A 26,627-nucleotide genomic window follows, 5' to 3' on the forward strand; every position below is an offset into this window, starting at 1 on the left:
TTGGAACAGGCTGCCCAGAGAGGTGGCTGAGTTGCCATCCCTGGAGATATTAAAAAAACGTGTAGATATTGCACTTCAGGGCACGGTTAAAGAATGGTAGCGTTGGGTTGACGGTTGGACTTGATGATCCTAGAGTTCTTTTCAAACCTGAATGATTCTATGATGCAAAGGAAGTAGAATTCATTAACTCACTGCAATGCCTGCTAAAAACGGGTTTAGTTTAATTGGTTTGATTTCTTGAATAATATTTGATGGCATTACCTCAAAATCTCTTTTTAGAAGGAAAATCTCTAAAGCTATGGAATAAATCTGTTTCAGTGCCAAAGAGGTCAGTATTTCTTTCACACCTGTAACAAGAAAAAAGACTAAAATTTCAATTATTTTTTCTGGGATACACCAGGAGATAACAGGACACCAATCCTGGGGCAATTCCAGAGGCACTCACGCTCATTTTTCAAATGTTTGTGCCAAGGATATTATAGTTTTTTGTGTGTAAGAAAGTATCTTCCAAAAGAAAGTAAGCCCAGGCTGGGCCTGCCTCTGACATTTCTCAGGGTACATGCTAATTTAATAGCTGACCACACAGAAGATGAGCAAGTCAGGTACACAGACTTTCTTTCTAAACACTTCCCACTTGCATCCGAGATGGAATGAGAGCTTTTGTTGAACTTAACTCCTACATTACAGGACCCTTAAACTCTGCAGCAACAACTTACACTACAGTGGCATGCAATGCTTTTTTTTTCTTTTCTATATAGAAATGGGGATAAAAGCAACACAGAGATGGCCTCTCACTAGTCTGTATTTGTAATGCAGACACAGGCATAATGATTTGTTCAGGAGAGCAATCTTTAGAGAATACACCATTCTCCCCAATAGTTTCCACAGCTACCACATGATGCAACCATCTGGTCCTCCAACAACTGCCTTTTGTATGTTCTTGCAAGGAGTCTGGCAAGAGATATCAGAAGTAAATGCTCTTTCAAATCTAATGGATCTGCTGCTGGTAACAAGAATAGCACTGGAAGGAGGCAAAGTATGAGGAGTACTAATACACCAGTGAGTGTCCATCCCTGCTAGGCTCACAAACATCCTTGATAGAGTCCTGTACTATGAGTACTGAAAGTTATCTGAATCACATATCAGATCTGTGACAGGTCACAATAAAAAAAAACCAAACAAGATAAAACTTGGGTCCTGTATCATAAAATTTCAGAACTGAGGATGGTTAACTGAAGCAACAGTGAGAAACCAGGTAAGCCTATAGGTTTGTCAGCAGCATCAAGTGGTTTCTCAGCAGGAGTCAAGCATATCTGTTCTTACTGAGCTGAAGATCAGAATCTGGCCTTTGGAAACAATATACCAAGGCTTATGCCCCAATATTGTTCCAGCGGCACAACCAAAAGTTGAAGGATAATGATAGGACAGTTTAATATTGGCAAGTTCAACTAAAATTTTAATCCAGACCAAGGACAAATTTATACAAGCTACAATAAGCATCTACAGCTAACTCACTTTTCATGCAACTTGTTCACATGCCTTCAGACCTACTTCAAAAACTAACAATACACACAGAGGAGCTCAGCTTGCTATCCACTGTGGTTAACAGCTGAACTTTTGCTCAGGAAGGTATCAGTCTTGCAGCACGCCTTGTGTGCACCTCACATATTTCTTAAGAGCAATATTCACTGCAACTTCTATATGATAGTAACCTCACAGTTCAGTGTTCACAGAAGCTCTTTACAAAGTTTTATGATTTCCCAGTTCTACTACTAGATTCAAATGGAGGCTTGACATAATGTATGCTAAGCAATGCACTTCACTTCTGTGCTTTTCTTAGTCTTCTCACACGCTTTTTCATCATTTTTCCTCTCCCAGACTTTTAGCCCCCTCCTCTTCAGAGCAGACTGTTAGTGCTTTGTCCAGTGTCACTCAGCAGTGGAGGAAATTGAAGGCTGGCTGAAGTGTCAGCTGTTTTTTGTTGGTTTTATTTTTTTCTTTTTTTTACTTGACTAAACAGTACACCTACTTCTTCATGACTTCTAATAAAGGAGAATTATAGGAGGTCTCCAAGCTTTTATCATCCACTCTCTCTTCCAAGCTTCTTCCTCATTTTCATAATTTCAAATATCACCTCTAAGATATCTTCAAATGTGCTCTTGTAAACCTCCTGATATGCCTGATGTTGCCTGCACTTAACTAATACCTTTTTCTTCTATCTTGAGATGTGGTTTCATTTCTGAAAGCTCTTCAGGCAAAATAAGCTGTAATATCCTGCTGTTAAACCAAGCTGGTTTGTTTCGGTATTTTCAGATTCTAAACATTCACTGAATATATAACTACCCTATTTGTATTGGGTTTTAAGAGCAGAATAGCTTCCTGACTTAATGCAGGAAACCTAACACCAGTAATCTACTAACAATCCATATAGCTAGTACAAGAAACTGAACAGAGCCAGTGTAATTTCACTCCACAGTAAACAAAAGGCACAAATAAAAATAATTTACTTTCTAAAGCAGGAACATTACGTGATATAGCAATAGCTTTCTTAATTATTGCAGCGCATAATATCATCTGAATAAGACTATAAAAACAATCATTCATTGAATTCCCCAAGTAGTATGCCCTTTGGATCCATACCAGTTATACACAGGTACAAAGTATTTTCCCTTACCTTTCTTCTTTATAAAAAAAGAATAGAGCATTGTCTTATTTCTCCTTGCTGCTTTGAGGAGGCTTACTTACCGCTTCAGAATTATCAATGAAAGGGTCCGTTTCATCATAACCATAACCTATATCAATTAGGTCCTGCAGACGATCCTTCCGATGTTTGTGGGGCTTTCCACCCTGAAAAAAAAGCAAGCATTAGACTATTTGGGGAACAGGGGAGCAATGTACTAAAGGCTACAAAACATAAGGCATTGGAGGGATGGTCATGGGGGTAATTGGCAGTTTTGTTTTCTTGGATGCTTCCTTGAAGACGGTCTAGATGACTAATAAAAAACTGTCACACAGCAATGAGTTCTGGCAAACGTGCTTTACTACAGCCTCACCAAAACCTTCCCTGAAAGGTACTCACTACCCACTTGGCTTCTGCATGACCAAGATCTTCCTAACATTTCCTATTTAGAGATGTTTCACTGTCCTATGCCTTTAAAACATAGTGATAGGACTGTTAATGATAGAAGGACTGAGGTAATTTAGAAAGTGTTTACATTTTTCAGTATGTTACAGAGTCATTACAAAGGAAAATACTGGTAGCCTAGCATTCAGTGAAGTGTTTCCCCACACAAGATGAATTGCTTTTCTATAGAAAAGTGACACCTAAGTCAAAAGAAATATATTGATCTGGTACTTGCAGATACAGTGTCTATGAGTTTTCAAGAAGCTACAGTATTCATAGGATATAACTGAAGAAAAACATATTAAGATAAAATCTTCTGAAATGCAAGAGCCATCACCTCAGTTGATAGGGTTGGACATGAAATGGTTACTTGAGTAACTTAAAAGCCAAAAGCTGCATCACAGACTGTGGGCTCGCTTACCTCCAGGAGACAGTAAGCTTCAAGGTTTCATCCCTGTTCTTTTATGAGAGGTGTAAGCATCTGAACACCTCCATTTTAACAGTATTTTGCAAGAATTCAAATTTGTAACTGAGTAAAGCATGTGCTCTTGCGAGCACACAGGAATCTCTCAAGTATAATTAAATAAATAAATGCAATAGTCCTAGGAGAAAAACCTCAGAAGTGAGTTCCATTTTTAATTCAGCTTTCCAAGCTAGATTCCAAGCCAAGTATTTCTAACTTTTCCTATCAGTCCAATCATCCCCTACAGTCACCTACCTTGTAAAACATCTGAATGGCTGCACGTTCCCAAAACGTGCAGTACTTTCTTTTTAAAGAGTTTGGATGACAGAAGAAACAAAAATAATAGAAAAATAAAAAGTAGTACTTAAGAGTTCTGTTTAAACTCCAGCCCAAAAACTCATGCAATTCTTATGATTCTGACTGAGGCGCCAGCAGGCTGTCTGAGGAATGCTACATAACCTATACCTCTACTGATCTCACTAATGCGTAATGCAATCCATCTCTATACCACATCTCTTGCTAAGCCCAAGAAACCATCAACATGCTTGTTTGTGAGTCCAAATTCTTTTTGCAGCAATGATGCTGATTTCAGTGCATGAGCATTAAAAGTTTTTTTTAAAAAAATTCTCTGTACCTTCTGACTGCCTGTTGTTCTATGTCTGCACTATGTTTTTGAATAAACAAAAAAGTCTCATAATAGCTGAATGAATAAAAGCAGGATTAAAATAGTAACCTGCATTCAGACATATGAAGGATATCTGAACCACTGTACATATAGTTAGAAAAATTCCTTCAGGCCTGGTTGTATCTAGTAATGTTTAAGGAAGTGTGTTTAAAGTCCATATGATCAAGATGTTCAGGATGCAAGACCACAGCAGAAGAACTGAAGGGATTGTCTGAATCAGTGTTTACTATGTAGCACTTCAGGGAAGTTATACCACTGAAGCTTTTTACCTTCCCCAACAGAGTGCCTCCAACCTTTCTGCTCCAGAACATAAGCCGTCATGATACTAGAGCAAATCAAGATGTCTAGTTCCTGAGGCTGCAAGTAGTACTCACACAAGTATTTGGAAAACTCAAACATGAGTTCAACAAATTAACTTTGGCATGTAGCCTAAGGTTTAAACAACTTTGCCCAACAGGACTAGAAGGTGGCAAATACAACACCAATTTCTGAAGAATCTTCCAAGGGCTACAGCAGAGTCTATAAACCAGTAAACCCTATCTCTATCAGGCAAGTTAACAGAAGTCATAAAGAACAGAACCAGCAGGCACAAGAATATACATTCCAGAGCAGGAGAGAATTTTGGTAGAAGGCAGCAGTACTTCAAATGCTTTAAAAAAGGTACAAAGATCTTTAAAGACAAAAAACTATCATGGGATAAGAGGGAAGGTCCACACGAATTAATGTCTAGTTTAAGGCAAGGAAAGAAAGGGTAGGAATAAATATTTCATTTTGGCAAAGAAAGTAATCAGTGAAATCACCAAGGAATGTGTATTCATTCATCTTTAGAAGCAACAAACAGGGCTAACAGTTTGGGGTGGGGAGGAAGGAGACGCCAAATTACTGAGGATAGTAAATAAAGACAACTGAATAATTACTGAGACACCTTACAGTTGCTCTGAACTTAGTACGACAAATCATCAGCTGAATTCAGTATCAATAAAAGCAAGGTAATCCACACAAAGGAAGTACAACCCAAACAAGAAAAAATACAGTGTGCTCCCAGTTTGTTATACTGCTCAGGAAGCACTGGAGTTGTTACACACAGTTCTATGACATTTGCTCAACAATCAAGAGTGGTCAAAAAAGAAGAGAATTGGGCCTTATGAAAAAAGGAACAGAGAACAAAACCAGAAGTCATCATTACAACACTGATAAATCAGGGCATCCTACCATTAATATCCTTTCATTTAAAAAAAGAAATTAGAACAAAAAAGGGAACAGTAATCCAACAAGGATGTTTAAAGGTAAAAACCCCACTGCTTCTGTGCAATAACAGAATGCTAAGGCACTTCAGCCGGGGAATGAAAAGGCTGAATTTAGATTATAGCATTGGAATCACATGCAGCATGCAGAAGAACAGGAAATATTTCACTGTTTCTTACAATACAGAAACTACAGAACACCAAGGGAACTAATCAGGTTTAAACACAAACTAAGTTTTCATACGACAATCATCATGGTACTCAGTGCCATGAAACACAATGTGAAATTCTGTGAACTCAAAATCATCTGGCAAATTTATGACAAAGCTATACAAAGGGCAAACACGCAGCCTTTGGCTTTGGGAGAAATTAAGCTAGATAACTAGACAAGCGCAGTGAAGTAATATCAATGCACACTTACTCTGTTATACTTTCAAATATGAGATTCCACTAGTGTCAGAGAACCATGCTACCATCCATTAGATGGACCTTTGCTTTGATCCAATAAAAATTCTTACATTAGGTACAATATCCTCTGAGATTCAATATCATGCTTTTAAACACGGAGTGTTTGATTTTGTCTAGAGAATAACAGTAATCAAAAAATGAAAATGGGAACCTTTCAGAAAAGATTTTTATTCTGGTGTTTAAAATGCGCAGCAATTGCAAAAAAGTTATGAATAATCAAGTAAACAAATGGTACATTAACTTTATGCATCTTCTTTTACAATAATATATTTATTCATAGGCTTTTTCTTAGTATCTGTAAGACTTATCCAGTACTGTACTGATTTGGAGTACAGGAATTCATCTGAAAAGAAGTAAAAAGTCTTCAAGGAAGACTGCTCTTCATGGATCAAATTTTTCAGAAGTACTGCCACACATGCTATGATTAAAAATATTTACTTCATTTTAAATCGATATAGATAAGTAATACCTAATCAGTTTAAAAAGGATATAGTACTTCCTACAAATTTGAAAAAACCTCTACTATTTTCTCATACAAACAGTGATTACTTTTACACTAAAGTGCTTTTAAAGAGAAGAGAATGCTTATCTACTTCATGGGATCCCTGTTCTAATTTAAGCTAAGGAGCAAACACCTTGCCACAAGAATCAGAAGATGCCTGGATGTCATCAGAACATGAGCAATTGTACTGGGTCATTGTACAGAGATGCAATTCCTCTGAGCGTGGTTAGTAAGTAGAGACCGATGTTCTTGTATTGAAAGAGAAAGGACAGGGAGTATCTAACACAAGAACTAATAATCCCTCACCACCGTCTATCTTAGTGGCCCTAACCTATTAGGTTGTTCTTTATACAGAAGACATTCCCCTTCCAGGAATTTTGTGGGGCTGAGGGGCATAAGGTATGGCAGAGAATGAGAGAAAGGTGAGAAATCAGAAGTGTAAATAGTAATCAAGATACAAGTGCACCATGAATTTAAACTGCTGTAAAGTGATAGATTTTGTTACCTACTGCTTTCTGGTAGTTAAAAGCATCTATTTGCCCCTTTTTATGACTACTAAGCGCCGAACTCAAGTTTTCGTAAGTCTAATAAGTCTAATGTTTTGCCCATAAATGTACATGTTTAGCTTTGATGTATGCATAAATTTACATGTAAAATTAGACTGCTTCCACTAGCACTCCCCTCCTACGTATATTGCTTTACATACTCTAAACCGACTTTCATCTGCTGTAGTTCCGCAGCTCATTTCAGGACATTATAAAATCCTTAACTTATATTATGGAAATAAGTTTTCTAGAAAAGTACAGTTGAAGCGTTTTTCTCTCACATTCAAAAAATAATTTATCATTCAAATGAAAAGCAAACAGTATTCCAGAACTGCCTTCTCAATTCACTAGGTATACTGGGTTCTATCAATCCTTCCAAAAGATGAAAATTATTCTTTTCATTTTAAGGGTTTCTTTTGTTACATATCACAGCTAGTGTACCCTGAAATAGTAATTATTTCTACAGAATGTATAGACTTGGCACTCTGAGAAGTCTGCCTTTGCAAGAAAAAAAATCCAAACAAATCAGACAAGATTTTAATATGTATATCAATAGCAAGAGATACAAACGATTGCTCATTTCCCTTTTTTATTATTGAGGTGCTCTATTAGTAATCGAGAATATCAACATGCCTAAGCATGATGATGAGTTTTGATTGCTAGCTCAGAATTAATCACCCAACCCTACCCATATGAATTCTTGAAGACCTGTCTGGGTGTGGTTTTAGTCAACATTTGCTGATTTCTACCTTCATTTACTAGTGAAAGCCTCTTTATGTTACTACCTAGTGTTGGTTCAAGTCAGTCATGCTACACTTGCAGGAGTCAGCAGAGTATTTTTAAGCAGCTGGCAGCTACAAGATAAACTCATCAAGCAATGACCTATTATTCAACAACAACTTCCTATGGAAGCATTCCAAACTAGTCTGAAATTCTTCAAGATTCATCAGTATTTAGCCCAAACAGAAGAGCTGTTCAATAGTGCAAAACAGCATTACATAAAAAAATTATATCCTCCAGCACTGGTCATGAATATTGACCTGCATCTATTACTCAGCTGTATTTATATAGGAATCTTTTCCAAAAATAGCTTCACAAGGTATAACATCCTATAGCAAATCTATTTAGTAGACTTGTCTAATAAGCTTGTAGCAGCTTCAAGCTGCTTAAACAAAATATAAGACGACAGTCAGCTCCGAAATGTACAGAAGTCATTTGACATTACAGTAGAAACCCTATTCAGGAAAAAAACTGATGTTAACATCTCTACAGCATCGTAAGTTATCACTATTAAATATTCATAGATTTTAATACAGGTACGGTAACTCACATATTTTGCCTCGAACTTCTTGGCTAGCATTTCTACTTCATGCCGCTCACGTTGTTCATCATTAAATGGATCTTCCGAGTGAACTGACTTCTTCTGAAAAATACAGAAGTTAAATATTCATTCCATAAGCCACACACAGACTACATCTAATAAAAACCTATTAAATGTCAATAAACAATGCTGTCATGACAAAGTGGTCAGAATTTATACTAAGAGTCCAAATACTTACTTTATTCTCCAAAAAATAGTTTGATCTGTTCAATTATCATTCAGTTACTTTTCTTCTAATGAGAACACAAGCAGAAAAGTTAAGAGGAATACTCAGATTTATAGTCTCCCAAGCATTCCATTACAACTTCAGCTGAAAGTATAAGCATAAGAGAGAACTATGGCCATTTGAGGTTCAAAGAGAAAGAACCCTAAATAACTCCTTTTCACTTCTGCTTCCACTGGTGCCTCTTACTGATGATGTGGTCCATCTAGGTACAATACAGAAGATGTACTCGGTACAATAATCAGCAGGGAAGCAGACAGAAGACTAAAAAGCTCAGTAAGTTACAAGCATAACTAATCTAACTCCTTTAACTCTTGTACTGTTGTTTTTTTCTTCAGATAACTTCAGTTACCATGGCATGAATTCTACAAGATTGCCACTGTGACAGCCACAAGGACAACAGATATTTAATATTCCAGCTGTAGAAATAAGCAAAAAGCACCTCCCTCCCCTTTTTTTTTTTGAGAAAGATTTTCACTGACATGAAGTCAATGAACAGTAATCAAGGGTATACATAGGTTTATTTTTTAAAAAGGTATGGCAGAGAAACAGGGCTGCCTTCTTCACACGAGAGTTCACATAAAATACAGTAACTGTTGGAAGGGAGTGAAGGTACTAGTATGCTAAAATATGGTGGAATGGAGTTCTATTTTACAGAACTTTATAGATGACAACTAACTTTACTGTACAGAGACCACTCAATGAATAAGCAAAAATTTATGGTAGACTAAGACAGAGCAAAAATCCAGCACTAGGTTCAGAAAAGCAAGATCCTTCCTCCACAGTATGAAAGCCAATAGATTGGCTAAGTGGTGACCAAATAGTGAAACTAGCTCAACAACAGTATCAAGACCAACGTGATAAGTAAGGTAAGTTGATCAAAACTGCAAACACCACATAATTATCTTATATTTTCTCAACTAAGTATTTAGAGAAAATATTAATAGAGGTTATAGTTAACCCTGAAACATAAGTTTAAGCTACATACATATTTTCTTCAGGCACAATTTAAAATACAGCTCCATTCATGCAAGACTTTTTCTGCTTTTAGCTGGGAAAACATATTCCACATCTTCTGCCAGGCAAATTTTTTTTAAATTGTGAAATGAGACAAGGTTGAGGCCAGAGGTCAAGCAAAATTTAGTACCTAAGTGTTAACTTGCCTTTCGCCACCAAACTCTCAAAGCTGTAGCTGACTATCACTTTGATTAGTTAAGTGCTACTGGCATCTCAAATTTAAGCAAGTTTTGGTGGTTTCTGAGGTCCCTGATGAATGGTTCTCAGACTTTTGCTGCAACTTTAAGACAGTACTACTTCAGCACCTTTGCAGCCTGCTTGACAGAAGCCAATGCAGGCTTCTGGCTCACCCGCTTTTGAGTTGTTTTACTTATGTACCAACCTTCAGCTGCACCATCAGAAAAGGGAGCGCACTTTCACTTCTGCCAGTTTAAGAGGCAGAACTCTTAAGCCTTCAATCACACTAACTTTACATAAGTAATTACTGCCAAAAGATTAACTTTACCAACAACCCTATCAAAGGATGTTCTCTTTACCAAGGCAAAAAAAGCAGGACAAGGACAGCATGAGATTCTGACATAAACATTTCCACTAGCTTCCGATTCAGGCTAGAAACCCAAATTTGGAGTAAAAAAATAGAAGTTGCTTTCATCTTGTTAAATAAGTTTGGGGATTCGCTACTGTTTCGTAAAGAGAACTATTGAAGCAATGTTTGAAATTACTTCTGTGCACCAGCCTTTGCCTTCCCAGAACAGCCTGCCTCCAGAGAACCTTTCTTGGTTGCTCCAGTTCCAAGCAACACAACAAGATCGCAAGACAAGCTCCTAATTTTGCAATGTTGAACTTCAATGGGAATAATTACAAGGAAGTCGAGCAACTTCTTAGAAGGGATAAGGAGTCAACAACACCTTTCAGAGAACCCAATCAATATTCACCCTACAAAAACAGTTTGCATAGCTAAGTTCATAAGAACTTTTCATTTTAAACTGAATCATTACTGAAACAACAACAAACTTGGAAATCCAAAACTCCATTTAAAACCACAGCATTGACTGCAGACTAGTTACTACCTACTTGGAAAGAGCAAATCTAAGATTCCACAGAAGAGTAGTTGGAGGCCAGGCATTTCTTGGTCAAGCTTCATTTTAACAAGGTAGTTTTCTCTGCTGCATTAACTGGTAAAAATCACCACATCTATTCTACTCCACAAGCAAGATCAGTTTTCGTTTCAATTTTTTCCTACTTTAGGACGTCCAACAGGTTACATAATTTGTTGGTCTGAGAACTAGTAGGGTAAAAACCAGACTTGTGTCATCCTAAGCCTCCTGCACTGTGCAGAATAAATTCTCCTCTTGTATTGGCTTTAACTATGAAGGAACCAGCATTCACTAATTTTATTCCTGTCTAAAATATATTTCCCCTCTCTTTTCATACTGATTAATATAAGATTTTAATTCCTTCCTACCATATCAGAGCAGCTTTTCCAGCTTCTACCACATAGCAAGCAAGAAGCTACTGACAAGCCAAGTACACAACAGTTTTTAAATGAGAATAAAAGTCCAGAATAACTTTAAAAGGATCAAATTTATGACACTGTTTTACATAATGAGCTGATTGTTCCACACAGTCCAGCAACAGACAGACCATTATAATCCGTTCATTTCAATATGCACTTTACAGAGAGCTGAAAAACATACACAGTTTCTTATAAAGCACTTCTATAGCTATTTCTACCTGAAAAGCTGTCTCAACCCAACTGTACCAATAATCCCCTAATTCAATGCTCCCCCCAGAAGATGTGGAATTTGCATCAGAACTACATAAAGTAATTTTATTAAGTCATTTATACTTCATAAAGTCATTTTATGTGATTATGTCATTAGCATATTACCAACCTCCAGAAAAAGGCAGTTATGGAACTGGGAATTGCCCGTGGAAAAAGTCAGCCTCCACATATTAAACCACTTAAAAACACTACTACAGTTTTCACCTTCATATAGGAACTGCTCAGAAAGGTGGCACTTCACAGAGCAGCAGAGTACTGCTAGAATAATTCAGAGGAGTCATAACTGGCACTGTTTGCCCAGTACAGCTGTAGGACAGGATGAACAGAAGGAACCTTTTAACTTGCATCAGAACATCTCAGAGGGATTAAAATCAGAGTAATTTGATTTTTCTGTCTTCCACATTTGAACACAATCTAGTTCTACATCCCTCTTACTACAGAACAAAAAAAGCAAGCAGGCTGATAAGTACAGTTATGGCCTCGTCATCAGCTAGTAACACCTTGGTTCATAAAACAGAGGTTTTAATTATTGTTCTGTTTGTGCTGGATGTAAAAATCCAATGGCAATATCAGTACTAGTATTTGAGGTTTGCTTTAATCACCAGACCTACCACAACCTTCTCAGTAGTAATTATTCCCTTACCCTTTGCCCTGTCCAAGATGATGTAAACTTTCTCTAAAATTGTCGGTACACCAGAATTAAAAGGAGCCACAAATACCTAAACCAAGTGCAACCTCAGTATCCTCAACTCACTAAGAACGAGTGCGTCCAGGTTAAGGACATGTGTCTCTCCTTCCTACTTCAACACTGGGTCCTGTTGATTAGCTAATGCTGATTGCTTCTTCAAGTTGTCTGCACAAGCTTTTCTCCTTAAAAACCAAAGCAGTTCGAGTACCAAATATTATCTGGTTGGGAGGAACAGGAAAAGGGAAAGTACTTCTTCACCGTGAATTAAGTTCTTACCTGTTACAGGTAAAGTTCTCATTTTAACATTAACTCTCATCCATCCCTGCCCCCCCACCCGCCAAGAGTGCAGAAACTCATCTCCAAGTCTGCTAATGCTCACTTCACTGCTTCTCAAGGCTGGTAGCAAAGCCGGGCTAATAGCTCCTCGTTTACCTGCACACAGCCTACTGACAATCTGGAACACCGACCGGCATGATAACAGTTTCGCTTAGCTGCCAGAAAAAGCTTCCAGGAAGGAAGGATGCAACACTACCGCTCCCCGGGCAGGCAAGGTGAGAGGAAGGGAGCTGGGGTAAGCGGGCCACAAAAAACCGGCGCTCCCGCGCCCCTGCTCGCAGCAAACGCCGGGAGCTCCCGGAAAAGCCACTCGGGATCCCTAGTCCAGCTCAGGGCCGACAAGTGCGAAGTCTCCCCTTCTACCGTCCCGTCCCCCCCCTAAGGGCACAGACGCAACCCCGGTCCCAGAGGAGCCCGGAGCGACGGCGAGGCCGCCGGACTTCCCTCCAGGGCGCCGCCCCGCCGGGCCGGGACCACCCCTGAGCAGGACGGGCCGCCGATAACGTTATCGGCGAGGCCGCGGACGCGGGCAGCTGGCCCTGGGCGGGGAGGGAGGACGGGCGGGCGGCGGGGCCCGGCCCGGCGGGAGGGGAGGGGGAAGGGGAAAGGAAGGGGAGGTCCCGTACCCGCGAGTCCCCGCACAGCAGCAGCTCCGGGTAGCTGAACTCCACGCAGCCCTCTTCGGTGGGGTCCTTCAGCACCACCTCCAGGCGGACCGTCTGGCGGAGCGGGAGCGCCTCTTGCGGCGGCTCCTGCCGGCTGCTCTGGCGCGGCGGCGGTGGTAGCTGCTGCTGCGGCGGCGGCGGCAGCGGCGGCGGCTCGGGCCGGGGGGGCTCCCGCTGCGGCTGCTGCTCCGGCCGGCCGGTCTCCCGGGGCGGCTCCAGGCGGGCGGCGCTCTCCCGGGGCGGCGGCGGCTCCGGCCGGGAGAGCTCGTGCGGCGGCTCTGGGGGCGCCAACAGCGGCGCCTCGCGGCCCGCCGCCGGCGGCTCCAGCTCGCGGCCCCCCGGCTCCCGCTCCAGCGCCGGGCTCTCGCCCTCGCGGCGCCTCACGGGTGACAGGCTAATAAACGGCACCCGCCGCGGCTCCGCCATCCTCCTCCTCCTCCTCCTCCTCCTCCTCCTCGGCCGCCCCCCCACCCCCCGCCCGCCCGCCGTTCGCCGGCCCCCGCCTCACGCGTTCGGTGACACCGCTCTCCGCGCTCCCTCCCACCGGCTCCTCCTCCTCCTCCTCCTCCTCTCCTCTCCCCTCCCCCCACCGCCGCCCGGTCGGAGCTGCCCCCTACGTTCTCCTCGCCGCCTCCACCCCCGCCATCTTGGCGCCCCCCCACATAAATAGAAGCAGGCCCGCAGGCCGCGCAGGCGCACCGCGGGCGCCGACACCGGCGCGCCGCCCCGCGTCGCTGTTGTTATTGCTCAGCTTCCCCCCGACGTCAGCGCGGCCGCCGGCGCCTACACGCCGCGGCGGCCGGCGCCCGCCCCCGGTTGCCTTGGCGATGTGCACGCTGCCCGCCGTCGGCGCCTTAAAGGGCCCGCGGCCCGCAGCCTGCACCGGGACTGCTCGCCGGCCTGGCGGCTGCCCCGCCCGCCGGCACAACCGTCGCGGGGCAATGGCGGCCGCCCCTCCGCCTCCCCTCTCCTTCCCCCTTCCACCTCGCGGCTTCCTGAGGGCGGCCGTTGGCTCCAGGGGAGAGGCCTCGACTGGGATCGCCCCCGTCCCCTGAGGCGCGGGGCGGGAGGAAGGGGCAGCCCCGGCCCGGGCTTCTCGGGGTTGACGGGGCGGCGGGAGCACTCGATGGGACGGGGGCTGCCCCCGCCGCCGGCAGCAGGGGTGAGGGGGCTGTGCGATGCTCCTCCGCTCGGGGCAGCGTGGGGTGGCCGCCGGGCCCGCGGGCCTGCTTAGAGGAAGGTGCTCTGAGGCCTCTGGAATTCAGCCGTTGTAGGTCAGTCACCACAGAAAAAAAACCACCCTTAAATCCAAAACACGGTCGAGAGTTCAGTTGCGGGCGAGACCGACCGTTTCCAGGCTGGAGGGGCGACGGTACGAAGGCGCCTTTTCTTGGTGGCATCAACTCACACCGTATGAAGCACCGCTGGATCGGCTGAGATAAGGGTTTGACAAAATTGATCCGTGAGAGGTCAAGCCCAGCGTGCTCCTGCAGAACAGCAGGCGCTGCTCTGGTCGCCAGGCTGTCCTCTGAGGACAGGCAGCTTGTCCTGCGGCCGTGCCTGGGCTTCAGGGTACCGGTTCTGGCTGTGGATTGGCGAGAAGAGTTGACCTCTAGACAGGACAACGCAAGGAAGGCAGGGTATGAGCAGCAGCGAGACTTCCTTCTTGAGCAGGAGCTGCCTGGAAACAGTGCAAGTGTTTCAGTCTGTCACCACCTACACTGACAGACTGATGGCTGGTATTTCCAGATGGAGGTGTGCCACCAAGGCATGGCTAAGTTTCAGGAAGATATGAACATCTTCACGTGCATTTTGTTCTCCAGCTTCATTGGAGCGGAGAGAAAGGCGGTAGCATTTTTCGCTCTTTTTTAGGCTCAGAAATACTAGGTAGGAGGGGTTTTGTTCTCGTTTTAAAAATGTACTCAAGTTATGCAAAGCAAACATAATTTACATATGTATATTATTTTGGATAATTATAGCAGACCATTCTGTGCAGCACATTACTCTGCTTTCCAGACTGCATTCATCACAGTGCTTGATGTTTTCCTTTCATTGCATATGAAGTCTTTTGACTTGACTGCTTGCTTTCATCTAGGCTCCAGAGAAGATCCATGACACTAGAATGGTGTTATTGAAAGTTATGATTTCACTAACAGGGAATGGAGGACATTCCGGAATACTGCTTGCAGTAGGAAGTCAGTGGAACAACTGACCTGATCTGAGAAACATAGGCTGTCTCCTTTTGAAGCTTGAAAGGCTTTGCTGAGTTAAAGGGACTTGTTTTGTCTTCAAACCTTGCATGTTCTATTATGACTAGCAAGCTCAGTAGAGGTATGCCTCAAACATGTTTTTACTTTCAGCATCATAATAAAATTATTTGGAAATCCCACTTGTTCTGTTCAGAATTTTCTACAGCTGATGATGCACATAATAGGCAATGTATTTCTGGATTCGCACTGAGTAAGTATTGCTAAGCTCCAGACCTGTAGATCCTGCCAGGAAGATTCTAGTTCTCATCAAAGTTTCTATGTAGTCTACATCATTAAACCTTGTGATGGTAGAAAGGGGGCTTTCCTCAGCAGAAGAGCAATTTATTGCTCAACAAACAAAAGTCTTCTGGGGAAATCACAGGCTCTTCTGCAGTTCTGCTGAATGCTTTTTTTCAGTTACAAGGTGGGAGACTAGACATTGAAATAATAACAGGAATACAACAATTTATGTTCGCAGGTAATACTTGGATGTATCCTTGGAAAGGTGTGAAGGTAAGCTGTGCGTTTTAAGTATCCAGTTAATCTGTTCTGTTTTTCAGTCCCCTAAGATATGTATTTAGAAGTAATGAATGTAGGACAGGTACTCCACAAGAAAATTAGTTTTGCAAGTGTCTGCATTCAGTACTTTAGATTATCTTGGTTGTAGTGTAGAATACAACTGGAATCACATCCTGGTCAGATTTTTAACATGCTTTTTAAGTAGGAAAAAATAAGCTGGATAGGAATAACTTATCTGACCCATAATAGGGTTACAGAGAAAAACAAAAGTAGTTCTTGGAAATGGTTTCAGGTAGCCATTTGTTTTAAGTTTTGAGATTGCAGACTTTGATAGTAGAAGCAGCCTTTTACATCTAAGGTTTTCGTAAGTATTTACTCGTTTGTTTATATACCCCCTCTTCCTCTCTCTCCTGGGAGTTTAATTAGATAAATAAACCCTCATATTTATGTGTTATCTAACCTCTGAACATCTTGGAGGACACATCTATTTTTTTTATGAGTCTCAACATTTGTTTAGCAACTAGACAAACGGTAGTTCTAGATCTTTGAATTGAAAGTGAAGTTACCAAAGACAGCTTGCTCTGGACCTGAGTATCTGAATTAAATCGGAAGGAAACTTGGCAGCAGATCCAAGCGTAGCAGTTACTAGAATATGTTATTACATCTGGTCTAAGATACTGGAAGCACTCAGGAAAGACTCCCAAGAAACAAATCAAATCCACTAGATCTTAAGCTCTCCAGGAATTTAGTTCTGAATACACCAGAAGAGTTCCAGGCTTGTGCTATATGAAACAGTTTCAAGAGGAGTTAGCTTTGTATTTTTTTTATAATTGTTTTTGTGTTCTGCTACCTGGTTTGTTCTCTGGCATTAAGTGTCTGAGGTATTGTTTGGACCCAGTAAGACGTGCTGCACTTGTCAGAGGAGCACAAAGTAAAACATATACAATTAAAAAAAAATAATTGGATATGTTTTGACAATTATTTTGCTTACTCTCAGGATATGACCATGCTAACATAGTCCAACATAGAATACAGATTCCTTCCTTTTGCATGTTATCTGAAGGACAATTAATAATGAAAGTCTCCCTTGAAAGAGGCACATTAACGGTTAAAGAAAAATGTAACAACTGCAGAAAAAGTAATTTTGGGGTGAATTTGAACCTGCTTTTTAGTTCACTGGTGAAAGCCAGTGTAAGCAGATCACAAAAAGTGGATGCTGAGAACCATAGGTGCTACCACCACAGCAGTGAGTGGAAGTTGCTTGACCTGGCTTTGTTTCAAATACAGAAAACAATGGAGACAGCCCAGTCAGCCTCTACCCTGGTGCGGCTGGGATCTTCCTGCTCTGCCTTGGGATGGCTTCTCTGTCTGGGAGACAAACCTCTAGCACACTCTCTTCCTTTTGGGCTGTTAGTGTTTGTTGTGTTAGAGTCAGAGCTGTACCCTGTTTCATCACAGACCAGTGCTAGCTGCAATCCTGGACCTAATGGAAGCTGCTGTTCTGCCTGTATAGCTTCCCCTGTGCTGGATGGCCCACAGCAACAGGCCCATGGTCCCATCAGAAGGCAGAGCTGTCCTTATGATCAGTTGTGTCCATCTCCAGGGAGCTTGCTTTCAGTTTCGAAGGCTGAATACTTCACTTCCATGAGTTGTGAGGCTGTTGCCATAGGATGGGAGTGTGGGGGAAAACATGTTCTGCTTATATCAATAATAAGTTTCCCTGCTCAAGCCTAGCACAGGATGGCAGTTTGTCTTCTGCTTTGCCTAAGGTGAGTGCTGGGACCTACATTGAGGTAGGAGCTATTTTGGTAGCCACCTCATGCCTGTGCCAGTCAAATCTCAGCCACTCAAAAGTCTCCAGGAGATGCTTCTACCAGGTTTGGGCTTTGGTGGGTTTTTTGTTTGGTTGGTTTTGGTTTTGTTTGGTTTTGTGTTTGGTTTTGGTTTTGTTTTTTTTTTTCTGAGAATATCCTCATTTTCCATGGGTTCCTTCCTCACTATATCTTCCTGGTATCTTGGTTTCTTATGGTCCAACCAGGCATCTTGTTGATCCTCATGGTCCTTTCACTGAAGCTACTGCCACAGCAGCTGCAACTTTCATTGCTGTGTCAGGGGATGATACAGCTGCAGGTAGGATGGTGTTTGTGTAGCTTCTGCTAGAACTGCCGCTGCATCACAAGAATCCACTGCACCGACAATGTGGCTGGCATTCCTGGTTTTCTATTTAATGAGGCTCTCTGAATTCAAGTGTGGTTTTTTTTTTTTGAACTTGTCTTCCCTCCTACAGTTTTACTAAGTTACTTCCTGCCAGATCCAGAATCAAGGAATAAAACCCCCCCTCTCTTTCCAAAACCAAGTACCAATGCCCTGCAAACCCTTTGGAAAACCAGTTTCTTTTATTTACAGGATCCTTCCCCTCATCTTCTTTTTTTTTTTATTATTATTCTTTTAACTAAAAATATTGTTTTCTGCAGAACATACCTCTAGCTTTCTCTGATCAGGCAGGTGTGCTTAGAGTTGTAACCAGCTGCTCTGCCACATCCTAAAAAGGTCCAAGTACTCTATTTGGTGACATAAACAGTAGTTTAGAAGGACTGTAGGCAGGTAGAAAAATGCCAGATGTTGGGACAAGGAAGGGTGCATTAGCTTCAGGTAATTGGAATATACTTTACCAGGGCAGTAATACTCATTTATCACAATTTCAAGGCAGAGGAACTGTGACTGTGGACTTTATCCCATGCATTGGTCTACTGCTCCCCGTGAACTGGTCAAGCCTTACTTCTTGGAGAATTAAAGTTTGAGCCTATGAAACATTGGACTCCTTTTCAAGAACTTAAAGAAAAGCTTTGAACAAACCTGATCAAAAGTTCAAGGTTTCAATGACAATAGGAAGCTTTAAGTGTAGCAATAATTTTTATTCAAAAGGTAGTTACTGCTCCTGTAACTGGAAACATTTTTTACCTTTAGAAGTGGATTTAGGTATATCTTTTGTTCACTTCCTGAAATGAGGAATGGTCTTCCAATACGGTATTACGTGCTAGGACAGCATAAATGGCAGTACTGGTATCTAGCAGGTAGCCAAGAAAAACATGATGTTGGCTTTTATCTCATGTTAAAAATAAGCTAGAAACCAGAGCAAGTCTTCATGTTAGAAAAGTAAAGGGATTTACAGGACATGGCAGTGCGAGGTCCTCAACCAAAGGTGGGGATGTTATCTATCTGTGCTGTTCACGTGGCATTTCTCAATGACATGTCAAAAATGACACAACTTCTGTATGACTAGTGATTTTTATGATCTACAGAGTATTGTAACATTCTTTAAGCTAATAAATAGAATAAGATCGTTAACCTAAAGGAAACTCAGAGAAAATGGAAAGCTTCAAATGATGCATTTGCATGGAATAGCAGATTAGGAAGAAAAAGGGATGAGAGAAAACTCCTGAAATAAGAACTGCATCTTGGCCAAGGAGGAGCGAGCTGCTCCAAGAAGCTGCTGTTGGGAACAGCTTTTGATCCTGGAGAGGAGGTGAGATATTAAGACATTAAACATCAGCTCTTAAGCGGGTGCATTTTCCAAGCAGAATGCTGGTAATTTGTGCCCTCAGATAATGGTAGCAAAGTCAATTCTAACTAACAAGATAAGAACACTTTTCTAGCTACATCCTATTTTTTACCTAATTCTTAATAGTTGCTTCTGCGTCTGGTGTCAAGATTTCTTGCCAGAACAAGCACATGACTTTCATCTTTAAGCTTTCCTAATGTTAAGGGTGAACTCAGTTGAGGCTGACAAATAAGCTGTAAACTTCTCTACTTCTCCAGTAGTAATGATTCTAGGTTTAAGTGGTGTGTGGCCTCCATGTCTTAACTGAAATTAATTTGGGAATGTCAGCACCTGAAAGGTTTTCTCTGCCAAGCAGTGAAGATTAGTTTGAGGTGTAAAAACACTAGGAAATTCTTCCTTGCAGGTGTACCCTTTACTTTTCTAAGAAGAAGGGAGAAACAGAGGCAAAAAAATTAGACACCTGCTAAGTGGTCACAAGAAAATGAAAACCACCGAATTACTAAAGATTAAATAACATTTTAGCTAAAACCCCGGAATTTTCTTGTATATATAAAGAACAGCAAGAAGGGATAAATCGGAAATAAACAGAAGATTTTGTAGAGGAGTACCCAGTAACACCCGCACACAAAAACTTAAAATACTTAAAAATACAAATATCTAGAAAGGGATGGAATTCAATGAACTGGTGAGGAAACAAATTGAGGAGCATCTGCCTGTCACATGTTGATTGTGTCTAACAATGTCACTTAAACCATACTTAAGCTGAGTTTAAAATTGAAGAGGAGCTGCTTTTGGAAAGAATAGATTTCCTTAATGGTAGCTCTTTTCTGATTCACACCTGTCCATTTGACAGTGTAAAAACACCTAGATATTTACAGAGATTGAAAGGGATTATGTGCTCTGGGGATTTGTCCCTCATTTTTTTCCTCATTTGCACCATTTCTTTAAAGATACTTGCAGTAAGGGATGCTTATCTCGATGAAAAGCTTGTTCCATCAGGCCAGCACCCCTGGAGGCAGTTGAAGATTACCAGCTTGTCTGAAACATTGGAGTCAGGTTATTGTCTTATCTCTGATGGTTTTATTCTTCCTGTCGTAATTAAAAACACACAAGGATATATGAGTCACAATTTCAAGTAACTACCCCACCCACCTGTAACATGAATAAGAAAGATGGGCCCCGTAGGGAATTCTCAGCTTGAATGACAATTTCTACAGTAAAGGAGTAGTAATGCTGTTTAATCAGGTAAAAGTGTCTGGAAGTAACTCGGCAATACAAAAGCTGATGTGTCATGGGTTTGCTCTTGCCGAGGGTTTCTTTTGTGAGTGCTGGCCTAGGACGAGACAAACACTCTCTCAGTGCCCATGAAAATGGAGCCAGTCAGCCTGCAGGCCGGACTAGCCTCCATCACTCACCACTGTGATATTTTCTGGGTTTTACTGAAATAGAAATAGTTTAATAATTATCAGAAATTTATTTCATTTATTAAATACTGTAATATATTAAAAATTAGTATAGTTATTGTTCAGGAAACAACTGTCAAGCAATGTTCACCCTCCTGAAAAGAATTACATATAATACATATGTAGATTGCAAAGCAGCCTTCTAGAAATCATAAAGATATACAACATAATATTTGGCTGTGACCTTGGAGGAATTTTACCTCAGAGGAATTTTTTTTTTTTCTGTAGTTCCTCCTTTGACTTTCAGACTGATTTTACAAAAACTCCAATATCCTCACCATTTTTTTCAATGCCTCTCAGCACTTTCGAAACTGCTTTTAATATAAAGTTCTACATCTAAATAAGGGCACATTATCACAGACAGCTGAGGCTGATTGCATAAACAAATTACCGCGTTTTTAACATTCATACAAGCTTACAATCAGAATAGTCAGAAGCATATTTTGCATGTGCAGTTCAGCATTTTCGTAGTTCCATGATTTTATTTCCAAGCCAAATTGCCTTCAAAAAGTAAAGCACATATTCATCACTGAGAATTAACTACATACCGAATTTGCAGATTCAACACAAAGCTGCTTCTGAGTTGCCAAAGCATTAAAAATAGCATCTGAAAAATTACATATGGAAAACGATTTTCCATGCATGAATATTTCAAATAGACAAATGGAATTTTATTGAACTGTTTTCTTACCACCTCAAGTTGTATTTTGAGAAGACATATGAAATTTAAAGATTTTTGAGCATATTAAAACAAGCATAGAACAGCAGCAATAGCAATGATGATTTTAAGAATAGAGTGGATGCTATGCATCAGAAATGCATGTGAAAACAAGCTACACTTTCTGTACAACAGCTGTATTTCAAATGTAATTTTCCTGGCTTTAAAAGGATCCCCCTTACACTGATAAGTAATTGTATGGTCAGATTTAACTTATATTGAGTACTTATCAGAATACTTCCTCACCGTTTTAAGAGACTGAGTTATTTCTTAGTGTTGTACCGATTTCTAGTCCTCCATAGACTTAGCATATTTTACAGATTTTAATAAATCTTGGCTAGAATGCCTGGGAAGCAGAGAAAGGCAAGTAATGGTTAGAGGTGGGGCAAGGGGAGGCAGAGATAAGCAGAAACCAGCAGTACTTCGGCAGTATTTCGTGGTAGTCCTGCAAGGTCAATCCTGTCAGTGGATAGATGGGAAGGGAAAGCACTCGGTAGGGAAGGAGAGCGTGGGGAAGTGTAAAGTAGACACGGCAATAGAACCTGTTTGGGAATAACTAACTAAAGTGAGTGGGAAGTCTTGTAAAGCTTGCCTCAGAAATTACTTTGCTGTGACCTTGATATAGATAAACATTAACTTAGTTGACTTTACCCTAACAATACTATGGCACTGTGAAACAGGATCTCTCTATCTCAGAACAAAAACCCCAAAATAAATGACAGCCTGCTTTGTCAATGGCCCGTGAAGGACTGCTTAGTGTTGCCAAATTTAAGTGAAACTAGAGGAAAGGTAATTCCGGCAGGGGGAGATCATGACCACTGACTCAAAGACCACCCGCTCAAAAAACCCGCTGACCCAAAAGGTTAAAGAAGTAAAGGTCTCAAAAACCATAGTGGGCATGTGTAGTTATTTACGTGGGAGGTGAAGAATTTTAACCAATCATTTATCAATGAATAAATGAGATTATTAAATATGTTGATATCTTGTGTGTAAATAACCGTTAGTTTATATCAACGGTGTGCTGGTTTGTATGTTGCACCCATATCTGCACATTTACATAATAAAGGAAAGTACCTTGACTCTGGGTGTAAATTGGGTGAGCCAAATTTTTGGGAGAACAACCTGAAAATAGCTCTTCTGCCTTTAAATGGTGGGGAAAACCACCATTGTTTTATAGAAATAACTAACCTCCCAGTTTGTTCAATGATGACTAAGTTCAGGACATGTGGCATCATGAATAAGTCAGACAAAAGTAAGATTAAACTTGTAGGATACCAATATTATGATAACCATCAGTACTGGGAACATATCAGGCAGTTTAAGACCTGGTTTAGCAGTTTTTGTAGTTTAATTTTTTTCTAAAGTTTTCTTGGACACAGCTATCACACATGGGTTGACATTCAATAGATACATTCACTTCGTGGGATATGAATTAATTCACCCGCTCTGCAATGTAAGACACTGTGTTTTGTCACATAATGGCTACCCAACTAATGGCCTCACCACTGATGTAAGGGAAGAGAAAGATTACCAGTAGCTTTAGAGTAGACGGGCATAATGATCCCATCACGCTTAAAAAGGACAAAATCATCAAAGAAAATTATAGCTACTACAATGTGCAATGTAACTGTTAGAACTGAAGCATGGTTCTTTTCTACATGACATAAGCCATCTCAACATTATTATACGTATTCTTAAAATATGTTATCATATATTCTATAATTCTGTATTGTTGTGTGTGGTTTTTCACAGAACTCACCACATGGAAGTTGCTTACAGTGATCAAGGAACAGATGGTGGAGTCTGAGGCTCATTGCTCTTCCCTAGTTAAGGACCAGCTTAAAGTGTGGTTTGCAGAATCCAAAAAAGCAATGCAATTCCTAGGTCCATGAAAGTGCGATGCAGAGACAACAGCATAGGTAGTATCTCACTTTTCAGTTAGATTTAGCTGTGTCTGAGATCTGCTACAAACTATTCCATAGCATATTTCCTGTCAAAATAACTTAAGTCCCAGGTTCTCGAAGAACTACTTGTAAAAGCATTTTAAAGACCATTACTTATTTCACTCTGTTCATTATTTTAAATTCTCGTAAAGAATCACTAAGAATAATATAAATTGGAGCAATTAAGCACAATACAATGTGTAAGGATGAATTGAAACAGAAGTTCACTTTTTATTTGAAGAATACACTGCGTCTTCTCAAAAGTCACAGCTCTTACTAAATATAGATTTTTACTTTTAATTCTATAAATAGATGCTAGTGCAATTCATCAGTTAAGCAAGACCTATAAGGACTTTAGGAACTGTCCCTTGCCCAGAGATGTGAAATGCTTGCTTTATTTCTTCCAAATGAAAGTTTAAACTCTACAAAGTTGAGAATGACAAATGGTGAAAAGTAGCCATCAGTCATCATTAATAGAATGTTTTGAGGGTTTACTTTAGTAAGTCCTGGAATGATAGAGGATCCAAGATATCCCTTGATGATCCAAATATAGATGTAAAACAGCACTAATAAAAGGCTGCAGAGAAACAGACTAGTAATTAGTGGGGATAAGACAGTCACACAGAGTGATCTGCATAAGCTGGAAAACTGAGCCCACTAGGACAAAATATACTTTTTGAGAACTAAAGGTAGGCTGTCTTTTCCGAAGGGTAGACTGTATCCTGGAAAATACCAGTTCTAGAAAAGCACTAAATGTCATGTCACAGTTGAGAAGCAATTTAATGCAAGGTCCGCCTATGATAATAAGGCAAAAAAGGCTGAATGCAGTCTTTGAGTACACGTGTAGGAGAATAAAGAGCAGCAGTATGGAGAAGCATATTCCAGTGTCACATACAGTGATAAATTATGCCCAGTGCTTCATGGCCATGTTTTTTAAAAAACCTGTTGACAAACTGATTACCAATTTTCCATCCTGGAAAATATCCTTAAAAGGGATGCTGTCTCCAATGCAGACAGTGACTTGCTTGCAGTTTATGAATACCTAAAGATGGGGGGGGGGTGGGGGTGGGGAACCAAAACAAAGAATGCTAGGCTTTAATGACTAACAGCAAAACAGCAAAGATGAACATTGGAAGAATCAAATATTAGATAACGAGGCCAAACAAACTGAATTTAGAATTAAGGTACAATTTCTAAAAGAACAAAGGTCATTTAACCATTTGAAGAAATTGCTTTGCAGTTTAAAACTATGGATTTTTCATTATCCACCTTTGAGTTAAGTCTCTTAAGTTTTTCTGGCAAATATTTTTATGGAAATCCAAGTTATTGGATTTAGCACAAAGATTAGCAGATGAAATTTACCATCTTGCAATATCTAGGGTCAGGCCAGATTATCTAGTAGTTGATTAAAGACTTGATTTTAATGGTTACTGATGACACTTTTATGCAATTATTTGCTTAATCAGTGATAATATGAATAGACGAAATGGGGAGAAGGAAGTCTGGAAATTAAACTCAAAAAAGAGTGACTGGAAAGTACTTCTGGCGATAATACAGGGAAAATTATGTTAAAGGGTAAACCAATGGGCAAAACCCAGATGTGTTCCTCAATGTATGTATAGGTCCCATCTAGTGAAGGTACACGTAGCAACAGCTATACATGTAGTTATTTATTTTGTGTCTTACTAGCTAATGACCAAGTTCCTTATTCAACCTTAGGTAACTTTCTTATGAAGATCAATGAGCGATCTTCGAGCTGAGAGAACCACATAAACCTAAATACCTGCTACAGTCCACAGAGTTGGAACATAACATGACTATTCCTTCACAGTGAACTTGCCATCTCCAGTTTAATATGTTACTTGGCTCTAGCTGTTCCTGCGCTTAGAAGTTATATGCTGGATTCCAGAATTAAGCCAAGAAGGTTGCTGCTATATTGGATCAGTTCAGATACTGGCCAAAGCGGATGTTATGCTGGAACTTGCAGCAACAGGATAAATGTCCTCCCCTGCACGGTAATTCACTTAGATGTTATTGGCATAAATGTTGTTCGGGTATTACCTAGTTTAACTAAAGGTCATCTTCCTTATCTATCAGGAATGGGTCAGTGCCCAACTAAAAGCAGTTCCACGCTGTTTTGAGTTTGGCTTTCTCTACCAGTCACTATTATTGATATGACTGCTAGCACAGTTCCTTCTGTGCATTCTCTATAGCTTTTTTTCCAGAATCAGATGTTTTTTCAGAGTCTAAGAAATAACTATTTTCCATATTTTTCCTTGAAATTCTAATGATGCAGTCATTTCTTTCTGCCTTAGTCTCCCTTCCACTATATTATCTGAAGTGTCACTGTTTCAATTTTGTATTCACTTACTCCAACCCAATGAACTTACCCATTTCCCTGACTCTGTGCGTGCATGTGTATGGGGTCTACGTGGCAAAGTTTTGGTAGCAGGGGGGCTACAGGGACGGCTTCTGTGAGAAGATGCCAGAAGCTTCCCCTATGTCCAATAGAGCCAATGCCAGCTGGCTCCAAGGCAGACCCACCACTGGCCATCAGCGGTGGTGGTAGCGCCTCTGGGATAACATACTTAAGAAGGGGAAAAAAGCCCTGTGCAATTGCAGCCAGAGAGAGGAGTGAGACTATGCGAGAGCAACAACTCTGCAGGCACCAAGGTCAGTGAAGAAGGAGGGGGAGGAGGTGCTGCAGGTGCTGGAGCAGAGATTCCCCTGCAGCTCGTGGTGAAGGCTACAGTGAGGCAGGCTGTCCCCCTGCAGCCCATGGAGGTCCACAGCGGAGCAGATATCCACCTGCAGCCCATGGAGGACCCCATGCCAGAGCAGGTGGATGCCCAAAGGAGGCTGTGACCCTGTGGGAAGGCTGCGCTGGAGCAGGCTCCTGGCAGAACCTGTGAACCTGTGGAGAGAGAGGAGCCCAGGCTGGAGCAGGTTTGCTCTCAGGAGTTGTGACCCCATGGGGGGACCCACACTGGAGCAGTCTGTTCCTGAAGGACTGCACCCCATGGAAAGGATGCATGCTGGACCAGTG

At 41.2% G+C, this 26,627-nt stretch overlaps 1 protein-coding gene across 4 annotated transcripts in view; it reads right to left on the reverse strand.

Annotated features, from left to right (window-relative positions):
• Positions 1-13,591, reverse strand: part of UBN2 (ubinuclein 2) — a 49,522-nt gene extending 35,931 nt beyond the window's left edge. Inside the window, exons 1-3 of one of the 4 annotated variants that reach the window (XM_075078815.1) lie at positions 13,089-13,591; positions 8,362-8,451; positions 2,746-2,847 (exon numbers count right to left, since the gene is read on the reverse strand). In XM_075078815.1, the coding sequence (XP_074934916.1) occupies positions 2,746-2,847; positions 8,362-8,451; positions 13,089-13,553 (657 nt within the window). In that variant the 5' untranslated portion in view covers positions 13,554-13,591. Of the gene's footprint in view, positions 1-2,745; positions 2,848-8,361; positions 8,455-12,558; positions 12,922-13,088 lie in introns of those variants that run through there. The other 3 variants (XM_075078805.1, XM_075078824.1, XM_075078831.1) reach the window with 3 other exon arrangements.
• Between the last annotated feature and the right edge of the window lie 13,036 nt (positions 13,592-26,627).

Source organism: Phalacrocorax aristotelis, chromosome 1, assembly GCF_949628215.1.
Source record: "Phalacrocorax aristotelis chromosome 1, bGulAri2.1, whole genome shotgun sequence".
Classification (NCBI taxonomy): Eukaryota; Metazoa; Chordata; class Aves; order Suliformes; family Phalacrocoracidae; genus Phalacrocorax; species Phalacrocorax aristotelis.